Consider the following 10,995-nt stretch of genomic DNA (forward strand, 5'->3'; position numbering starts at 1 on the left):
ATTGAAGTGTAGGTACTTGTGTGAAAATCCTTGAGTGACGTATGTGACTAGTTATAAGCATAGTATATATGTTACATACATTATAGTACAACAGTGCAGTTTTCCGGGACTAGTCGTATTTTCATGATATAGCTTACATTAGGATTTTCACCTTGAACTAGGCGGTGATAAGGGGCGTTTTATCAAACAACTAAAACAAATGTCAGCCCATTATCGCCAAATGCAGGTTTAGTGGACATAAGAGGAGCGAATTAAGTTTGAAAGCTGCATCGACGGTTTGAAAAATGTCTGCCACACGAGTTCTGGTAGCCATGGATGGCAGTGAAAATTCCGCTATGGCGTTGAAATGTGAGTATCAAACTAGTCTACTAGTATTTTATTGTGAGACCTGTTTACACTGTATGCTAATACGTGCATACATGATGTTTGCAAAACATTTTTATGTAAAGGACAAAAATCTATGGCAGGTGCTCGTTCTAATTCTAATCGCCATCAAACAAGGCATCGCAAATTAGGACAAATCGTGATTAGATTTAGATATGAAGATTGACATTTGAAAAAGTTTTTAACTTATATATTGTAAAAACTCTCTGAAAACATGATTCATGTGGAGTAATAATTTCAAACGGCCTTTGTTCGTGTTATCTTATCCTTGGCCAAGATTGTTTATGAATTAAAAATTTTAAATAAGAAATAGAAAATACAAAACACACCATGGGGGAAAAGCCAGTATAAATAGTATCTTTATCTGACTTACTCGGCACTTGTATGCGATAAATGATCCAACAGTCACGTTCAATTACCTCTGCGAATCATCAACTACTCCAACGAACAGAAACATGCGGTTTTTATTCTCATCCGCTGAGTATATCATGTGTAAATCCCTGTTTTCCAAAAATTAAAATAAGTTAAATTCATTTTTCTCACGCCCAAAAGTATAGCTAACTTTACACATGATTTTTCTTTTTTTAAAAGAATTTTCAATACCGTATAATTTCTATGTTCATATCAATATTTATCTCCTGAATCTGTTAGAGTCATTACACGGCATATATTGTGCATATTTTGACCTCGAAATGATTGACAACTGTCTGGTGTTTTCAGATTACGTGGAGAGCATTCACAAGCCAGGGAACTATGTGATACTGGCTCACTGTGCAGAGTACCTGAACCTTAACTATGGAAGTATGTACACATATCATATACACCATAAATACCACTTGACTAAACGCCTTATCAATCTGTCATTTACTTGCAAATCATTCCAATCATAATTGGAACATGTTGTTTCCTGTTCTTTGATGGTCGTCTAATTTGTGTTAGTGAAAAACATTTCCCATGTAGTAAACAGTATATAAGTTACTTGACCAAATTAGCGCAAGGCGGATGTAATGTAATGATATCCCGTACATACTCTTTTTCTGAGTGCCATCCTGTTATATGGTTACAACGTTACACTGCGATTGACGTGCATTGATTTTGGTTTGCAGTGGTTTCGTTGTCCCAGGCAGACCCTTCCGTAGTGGAGAGAACAATAAACGAGGAGGAAAAACGAATCCACACCCTCATTGAGCATTTGAACAATATTCTAAAAACTCACAATGTAAGTCACCCCTTTTTCAACTTCACATGATTTTCAAAAATATGTTTTATTAAAATTCAGTTACTCGTACCTATTCACTAGTATTTAGATAATGGTAACAGTCAGTCTTTTCTTCGTAGAATTTAAGTCAAAAACATTATTTTACATATATTAGAAGGGAAAAGGAAGTTAAGGTGGTTAATGATACCATGTATATCGAGTGTTTCTGAATTATCATGAAGAAAGAGACAACCTACGTTTCAGATGACGGGAGAAGTAGTCCGGATACAGGGAGGTGATCCGGGTCACCAGATTGTGGAAAAAACCAAGGAGATGAACGTGGATTTCCTAGTAACCGGGTCACGTGGTCTGGGGAAGCTCCGGCGGACGTTGATGGGGAGTGTCAGTGATTACCTGGTTCATCACGCACACATCCCTGTCATGGTGTACAAACACACGGACAAGGAGCACGACAAACACCAGTGAACAAACCGTGGGTGTGTCTGTGTATGTGTGAGTGTGTCTGCGTATGTGTGAATCAGTGTGTAATAAGTGTGTATTAGTACTGTGTAAAGTGCGTAGTATTTGACTGCTGTCTTCCAGAGTTACAAGTGGTTGTGATGTTAAATTATCCAAAATTGAAAACACATGCTTATATCATTGTTAGATGCAAGATAAGCCAATAAAAAATGATAAAAGACTTCATGATTGCACTCATGTAGAACGAGGTGCCATACATGTTTATACAAGGAATAAGTAATCATTCTTTGAGTATTATGAGGTGATCAAATATACCGGGAGAGATCAAATCCAATAAAGCCCGAAGGGTGTTATGATAGATTTTAAAATATTTGATCACCACATGTCCAAAGATTCAAAGAATAATTCCTTGTAACTTATATTTAAATTATTTTCAGTAACTGTACGACTAAATATTTATAGTCATTCATGAACTGTATTGGAATATACATTACAAAATCGATTTGTACTGCTATCTAAGACAAAGACACTGGAAAATGTAAGGATGTATTTTTACAACAAACGTATAATAATATTTTCCTAAATTATGTTTTTGATTGGAGACTTTTTTCAACGTTTTTGCAGAATTGTAAAAAATGAGGGTGCATGTGAGGGTCTCTGTGACGTCTGTATGCCTGTGCATGCCACATTTCTAAACACTCTATATCTCTCATTCCTGTAATGTGATATATCAAACGGCATTATCAAATAATATTTTGTTCTGCTCTTTAAAAAACCACTTAACTATATATCCTTGTTTGCACACCGAATAATTTTTATAGAGAAATTACCGTATTCAAAGTCAAATACTAATATTAACATTTTTGTGAATTGTTCCACAAATATTAAAACTATATGTTAAACTGAGCAACCTGTTAATAAATCCAACTAAATCTTACACCGTAAAATATGATGCTGCAAATAACATCGTTGGATTCAAAAGGGATCTATACACGATATCAGCTCAACATTTCAAATTTTATTTTTCCGTTTTTAATGTTAAGAGTGGTTAGTATGGGTGCTTTCAAATTTTTAAATTCAATTTGTAAGTCATATATTGAGTAAAAGCAAAATAAAGAGTTCGAAACTATTTGTTCCGTAAACAAAACTTGACTTTTGTTAATGCATAGGTGTTGTATTGGTATAACTTTAATCAAATGTTGCTATCTTCTGTTGATAATATTATTTTGTCAAAGAAATAGTAATTTCTTTACTTTACATTATTTGTAAACAAATAAAAGACTCGAGTTTTGTTTACATAACAATTAATTCTTACCTTTGTGTCTCTCTCGTATCTTCTAACAGTCAAATTTTTGTCAATCATTCAAAATGCAGAAGTAAACCATTTTATGCATAAAAAATAAAATTCTGATTGTTTCTAGGTTTCTTTATTATCTATATTAAATAGATGTAGGAAAAATATCACTGCACATAGCATGTGAATGTATCAGTGAAATATATGCTGTACTAGTATAGCATTTAAAAAACAAGAGGCCCAGGGGCCCCGTCATTCACCTGAGTAACATTACCCTATTCAAATGGATTGCTCCATACATTTTAAAAGGGCTTTGACGATTGAACTGCAAAAAATAATATTTGCCATAGCTTAGTAATAATGAATTTTCAAAGAATAATATCTCTTTAATTCTTTATCGAGGAGACATGAACCATTGACCTCTGACCTTAACGATTATTTCAAGGTCACCTTGAATCGCAGTTTCTCCTTTACCGAGGTTTGCCGATCTTGATATTATAGAGGCAATTAGAAAGAATTGATTTCTTCTGGCTACTAAAATAGACTCAAGACTTTGATGTATTTTTACAGCCATGTGCAACATCGTTCTAGATATCACATCCTACATGAGTTTTAAGGTTTCAAAGTTTTGATTACCGTAAATCAAACCTCAAACCCATTTTTTCATGGGCTCAATTGTTAATGTAAATTTGAATAGTAGACCGTTCTTGTTCTTTTTTTCCTTTGCCCATATTTGACACCGAAGAAGAAAACAATCAAGAAAAAAATCGAAGAATTTGTCTCTTTCTCCTTAATGCTAGTAATTGAAAATGGTTATGATAATTTAATTAATACATGTTCCATGATTAAAAAAAAAACTCAATTTTTTCATGAACAATCAGTCTGTAATGTATATTTTTTCTTTTTAGAATGAGTATACCACGATACAATTTCAATACTTATAAACTGTTTCTCCACTCCACTTTTAATATATGGCACGCGCTCCCAGACTTCAGAGAGATAAATTTTAATGTAGACATCAACGAATGGCACATCTGGTCAGAAAGCGCAGGGGTCCAGGCCCCGGGACCATAAAAGTTAGACGAGCTCACTTTTGATCTCAGTCTCACTTTTACAAAAGGAATATATAGTGAAAAAGACTGAGATCAAAAGTGAGTTCGTCTAAGTTTTATGGCCCCTGGGCCAGAAATTCCACAACAAAGACCTATCTAAAAAGAACGAAACGTTTAATGTTCGTTTCGGTAAACAGAATAATGTCGTAATTTACCTTCCTCTGACATGAAGGGGTAGTATTCAACAAGGCACGTTTAAATACCAAACTGAAGTAAAAAATGCATAATGGTTGTCCACTAAAGAAAATATTATAAAAAGTGTCAATCTGATTTTGACAAACCTTTCAAGGTCTATACACCCCTCCCGTTTCCTCTACCATAGTGACCCGGATACGCTTGTTACAGACGTTCAAATTACAGACTTTCAAATCGAGCGGATATTTACTGATTTATGGCAAACGATGTCGTTAGATAACAGATAACATTGTTTATCATTTCAATAATTGTCGGGGTTGTAGGAAGGATACAACAATGAGGACAATTCTTATTGCGATGGATAGCAGCGAAAATTCTTTATACGCCTTTAAACGTGAGTTGTGGTGAAAGTTTTAATTCAATATTTAGTCCTCAATGGGTTGTTCATCTTCTCATCTTTCATTTAAGAAATTACTAAGTACTTATTAAGTTATAGATAAGATAGGTACACTTTAAGAAATCGATAGTTATCTTGAAAATACAAAACTTACTCATTTATGCTATTTTAAACATTACAATTTTATGTTCTGCCTCTCGAGCTGCACATTAGCCTTTACCACTCCATCTACGCTAGCTAGCCAAGTTTCCGATTCATTTTTCTCATCCCCCATCTTCATTTCCCTTCTTTTCTCATCAAGATGAGAAAAACGAATCGGACACTTGGCTACTGAGGATGTTACCCCCCCCCCCCCCTGAAAAAATATGAATATACGATAGGATGACTTATTGGTGTACACACAGCAAGGAAGTATGCACACAATCATTTCTTTTATTCAAATGCAGTATGAAATTTTATGCTAAATCTGAACAAAATAGTTGTTTATTTATCGATATACACGTTGCTTAGGGTTTCAAATTAAATAAAAAGAAATAAAAGTTATGTAATCACCTTTGACGCCCAAGATTTTAAACCTGGTGTGTGTTATACTCTTATAACAATAACACACAAAAATCACAAGATATGCTCTGCTTTACGCTACTGATATTGCTGTGTATTTGAGTGAAGATCAAGAAAAATAGAAAATTGAACATTTTTTAACTTGCAAATTGTTATCATCTGAGGGGGGATTATCATTAAGAGCAATGACCCTAATTTGCCGGATTTTAAACAAACTTATCTTTATCCGAGATAGGGATTGTAAAGGGATACTAGTAAATGATATGCTGTTTTGATATCTCGTTTTTAACTTTTTTTTTTAAATTTCATTTATGAATGAAGAGTATGCAGAGAAGTTTCATCAAGATAACAATTACGTCATAGCAGCGCACTGCGTCCATTACACCATCACTAATCCGGAGGGTAAGCGTTTTTTAGAGTCACGTACAATAGCGTTACGTACAATAGAGTTACCTGCAATATATTAAATATATAGTGTTTGAATGCAAACTGAAAAAAATCGCCTATTCAAATGTGTCACTAATTCGAATACGCAGTATCCAGTATTTTATATTAAATATTACGTATTTGGATATGATACTAGTATCACCAATTCGATTAGGTGATATTCCTATATCACAATAATACTTAAACGGCGCCTCATACACTTTTCTACAAAAAAGGGAGACTTAGATCAAAAGTTAACTCATAAAAGTTTTATAACTCCTATTCCTGGTCTTATTTATTACGATTTGACACACTACGCAGACCACTTTTAAAATCTTTTCTTTCGACTTGATAGCTGACGTCTTTACTTCTCCCGAGATTTATAGACAGACAAACTGTATTGGGTGAGGATTATTACGTAATAGCAGTGTACTGCTTTTAGTAGATTATTAGTAAAGACTATGCCCCAAAAAAGTGACCTAAACTAAGCAGTCTGTTGTTGACTCAAAGAATAAATATACTTGTACACGTATGATGCTGCAAATAACACCAGTGGATATGAAATATCTCTTTCTTATGACAATGAAATGTATACTGTATTGTTATACCCCATGTAAAACAGTTACTATATAACTCTATACGAAAAAAAAGTCCAGCATTTTGACTGTTGGACTGGAACTGTTAGATTGGAACTGTTAAAATTGACTGTTAAGGGATAATTGTTCAATGAAGACTGTTGATCGGTGACGTCACATTCCGCGAAAACGTGTTATTGATTAGAAGGGGTATAACAAAACAGTTGTTGACTGGGTCGAGGGCAACAGTTGATCTGTCGAACCGGCTCGCAAACTGTTGCCCAAGGCGGCCGAAGGCATTGGTCAACAGTTTGCGAGCCGGTCCGACAGATCAACTGTTGCCCTCGACCCAAGTCAACAACTGTATACTATAGTATCGGGAAAATATAGCAGTTATACCATTTGAAAAAGGATGCATTTTATCATCCAGATTTGCAGGCTGTCATTCTTTTCCTATATTTAAGACATATCATATACAACTTTTTTGTTTTGTTTAGAAAACTAATACAGTTATATAGTTATTCTATCTTTAAAGTCTGTCATTGTTGTGCTTAGAATTGATAACCAGCACAAAGGACGAAGAGGTGATAAGAAAAGTATTTGAAGAAGATGAGAAAAGAATATTATCTGTGCTGAATGATATGGAGGCTCTTCTTGCCGAAAACAAGGTATTTTCCATGATTCATTGGTTTCACTATGTTTAAAAGAATTTACAGTGTACAAATCGTTTGAGCAAGAACAAAACCCAATAAAGCTGACATTATTTCATAAAACCTACACGCTTATAACTCAATATTTTTCATGGTATTCTCCACTACAGATATCCGGTGAAGTTGTCCGACTGGAGGGACAGCCCGAGACGTCCATTCTAACAAAAGCAGAGGAGGTCCAGGCAGCCATGATTGTGATGGGGTCACGTGGTCTTGGAACAATTAGACGGACTATTCTAGGAAGCGTCAGTGAATATGTCCTTCATCATTCGCACGTACCAGTCATGATTTGTAAAATAAAATCTTAAAAATCTAGCTAGAAAGCTTATTGTGTGTTTAATTATTCATTTATTTATTCATTCACTATAGTTGTTGGCTTATGGCATTTCTTCTTCATGGACTTTTTGCCAAAGACCTTGTTTTACATATCTTAGCAGTTAAATTGTTTGATACCTTGATTGTGGTAGGTCGTTAGTTCTACCTTACTCAATGAATCAGCAGTGATTGTATTGGTGTCAAGGGCAATATTGTCCTTTTAAATGTATTTCTCTTCATTTACTTTTTTTTCTGTGTGTGTAAGGGTTACATGTAGTAATTTCTGTTTTGTGGTATTTCTGTCCATTTTTTCTACAGAAAATTATCATACATTTTTAACCAATAGTGCAAGTATTGTAAAAAATGATGACACCTCTTTAGGTACATACTCCTATAACGAAATCACGTGTGGGTTAATTCTAGGCCAGTTTTGCATAATGAAGAGTCCTTCATAAATTCAGTTTAAAAATAACTTATAAGATCCTTGAAATCGGATGAACTTCTATTCAAAATATGCAAAAGTATGATAGCACGTTCTGTAACAGCATTGTGATACAACAGCAGTAATTTACTTTCTGCTGATTTTATGAGTATTCTGGGCCGAATGAAGTTGATCTTCAAATGCAAATTATTGTTTGCACCACTTTCATCATAATTTGGAACCATTGTGTTTTGAGCAATTTTATTATGTAATTTCAGACTTTATAGAATTGCTTCACATAATTATGGTAAAGTTAGAATTACAAATGTAATATAAGACAAGAGGTGATTAAATAACTGTTCTTTTGACAAGTGGTTTAATGTTTCTTTGTTCCCACTAAATCATTTCCTTTTGTACATAATTAATTTTAAAACGTTTAAATGCTATCAAGACTGGCATTATATAGGTTATGCCGAACAGCGAATATTTGACCCAATCCAGGTGGTTTGGACTTTGAATTTTTTTTTAGCTACAATTGTATACGTCTGAATAATTGCAACATCTAATGCACTCTATATACACATGGATTGAAAATGTATGGTGAGACAGGATCTCCTTGGCTTCATCCTCTACTGACTTAGAAGTAAAATATCGGGGGCGGGGGGGTGATCAGTTCTAACTGAATTATTGGTTGGATGGTTGGAAACAGCTGAGTTTTATGCAATGGTACACTGTATTATGGGCATGATCACGGTTGAGGGCAATGTCTTCTCTCTTTTTTTAAATTGAGCTAAAGTACACCGATGTGTTATAGATAAAACAGATAGTAGTTATCATTGATGTCAATTAAATTGTGTTACACATAAATAGATAACACGTGAAATAATGCGCCGCCATCAAAATGAAATTTAAAGACGCAGATTCCAGGTAAAACATAAAAATAAGCCCGATGAAGAACGTGTTAATAGCAATGGACGGTAGCAAGCAGTCGGTGTTTGCGTTTAACCGTAAGTATATGTATTTATTTTGATTTGTAACCACTGTTGAGACTGTAAATCTTATGTACAACTATTATGTGAAAAAAATGGCGGATTAAACGGACAATATATCGGATGGTTTGATTGTTTAAAAAATAGCAAGAACATTCATGATAGCAGACGATAAAGTAAATTTTGTACTACACTCAAGAAAAAGATCAATAAAAGATACGAGGAAATCTCCCCAAAATAGCAATAGTCAATTGAAATTCAATTCATTTTCCAAACGCTGAGCCACACAATTTTTTGAACTGTTTGGTGGGATATTTATTGTGCCATAAAAATCAAACTTTAATATAGAGCTGATGTGATTGAAATGATAATATTTTGAATATATCAGTCTTTATGAAAATGTTCCAAGAACATTCTACAATGCTTCAAAATTTGAAGTCAATATTTAAAAAAAATCTTGAATATATTAGGGAATAAAACACTCCGTTTCGTTTGTTCGTTGCAGAATACGTGAAGACGTTGCACCAGGCGGACAAATATGTGATAGCGGCTCTGTGTGCCGAATACACGGGGGTGGATTCTGGAGGCGAGTCCGCTGGCGGTAGAGGGGATAGGGCATTAGAACCATTATAACAAGACCTTGGACTTTCAGTAGGATGTAACAATCTATTTCTTGTGTCAAAACAAGCTAAAATGACGCTGGTTTCGAGCGAAATATACACCGATTGCGTAGTCTTCGCTCAAAAGCCAGACAAATCCTGTTAATTTTAAAGAGCCATGGATCAGTGAACTGACAATGAAATAGATAGGCCTACGTCACATTGCCTTTTGACTCAACTACCCAAAGTCCAAGCTCTTGTTAAAATGGTTATATTATAAAAACAAACTATCAAGGTGGAATGGGACACCCTCATTTTGTTAAAATTAACTTCGATTTTGTATTTTCCCCATACGCTTGTTTGCCTAACGAGTACAATTGGTAAAAGTCAAATATAGATCCAAAAGTCACGTGTTCAAAACTGATTAGGATTTTTACAATTTTACCTTGGTAAATAAGAACTTTCAAAATGCATATTTTGTTCAGAAATTGCATTATTTGTAGATTTGAAACATTATTTATTTTGAACTGAATTGAAACTTAAAAGTGCCCCATACCACCTTTAAAAGATCAAAATTATGCTGTATAATTGGTATTCAATCAAAATTGAATTTATGATTTAGATTGTGTAACCATTTTGCATTGTTTTACATTTACAGTTCTGTCGATTACCCAGGCCGGGTTTGACGTCATTGAGGGTTTGTTACAAGAAGATGAAAAACGGATACTGTCAACTCTGAATGATATAGAGTCCCTCTTGATAGAGAATCAGGTTAGAGTATAGTAGAAAAGAGAGAGTCGCTCTGACCTATTCCTTTTTATGCTATGTTATATTGTTGCACGTCCTGTCAAGATTATTCGACGTACCCTGTATCGGTGAAAAACTTTTTTAGGAAACTATGTGCACACATCATTGACTTTTTCCCTATAGTTACTGAAATATGAAAGTTTAACCCCTCTCCCTTAGTCTCGCAAAGGTATTGCTTTATCTATTTCGTTACCTGTGAAGATCAAGGCTGGGTGTATCGGCTTAAAGGTGGAGGGGTGATTTATATTAATTTGCTTTTTGGGGTTTTTTCCCTTCTCAAACTTTGCAAACTTTCAGTTAGAAGGTGAAGTCATCCGACTAGAGGGCATCCCAGGGGTCGCCATCATATCAAAAGCCAGAGAAGTAAACGCATCCATGATCGTCATTGGATCACGTGGTTTCGGGAGGATAAGGCGGACGTTGATGGGGAGTGTCAGTAACTTTGTAGTCCATCACTCCCCCGTACCAGTAGCACTGTGTAAATACGAAAAAAGGGCGACAGAAGTTCCGTGAATGTGTCTCTGTCATTTGAATTTCTTGTATTAACATATATTGAATTTATTTATTGAATGAATAAATATGAACAATTAGA

General features: G+C 34.6%; 2 protein-coding genes across 2 annotated transcripts; both read left to right on the forward strand.

Annotated features, from left to right (window-relative positions):
* Positions 1 to 74: 74 nt before the first annotated feature.
* On the forward strand, positions 75 to 2,283 carry LOC128179053 (stress response protein NhaX-like). Its single transcript, XM_052846538.1, has 4 exons — positions 75 to 348; positions 1,105 to 1,185; positions 1,491 to 1,603; positions 1,847 to 2,283. The coding sequence occupies exons 1-4, from the start codon at positions 285 to 287 to the stop codon at positions 2,066 to 2,068; spliced, it is 480 nt and encodes a 159-aa protein (XP_052702498.1). The 5' UTR covers positions 75 to 284; the 3' UTR covers positions 2,069 to 2,283.
* A 2,365-nt stretch (positions 2,284 to 4,648) lies between these two features.
* On the forward strand, positions 4,649 to 10,964 carry LOC128179066 (uncharacterized). The gene is made up of 7 exons (XM_052846562.1): positions 4,649 to 4,997; positions 5,883 to 5,963; positions 7,118 to 7,230; positions 7,383 to 7,521; positions 9,503 to 9,598; positions 10,255 to 10,367; positions 10,701 to 10,964. The coding sequence occupies exons 1-7, from the start codon at positions 4,940 to 4,942 to the stop codon at positions 10,914 to 10,916; spliced, it is 816 nt and encodes a 271-aa protein (XP_052702522.1). The 5' UTR covers positions 4,649 to 4,939; the 3' UTR covers positions 10,917 to 10,964.
* Positions 10,965 to 10,995: the final 31 nt, after the last annotated feature.

This window comes from Crassostrea angulata, chromosome 3, assembly GCF_025612915.1.
Source record: "Crassostrea angulata isolate pt1a10 chromosome 3, ASM2561291v2, whole genome shotgun sequence".
NCBI lineage: Eukaryota > Metazoa > Mollusca > Bivalvia > Ostreida > Ostreidae > Magallana > Magallana angulata.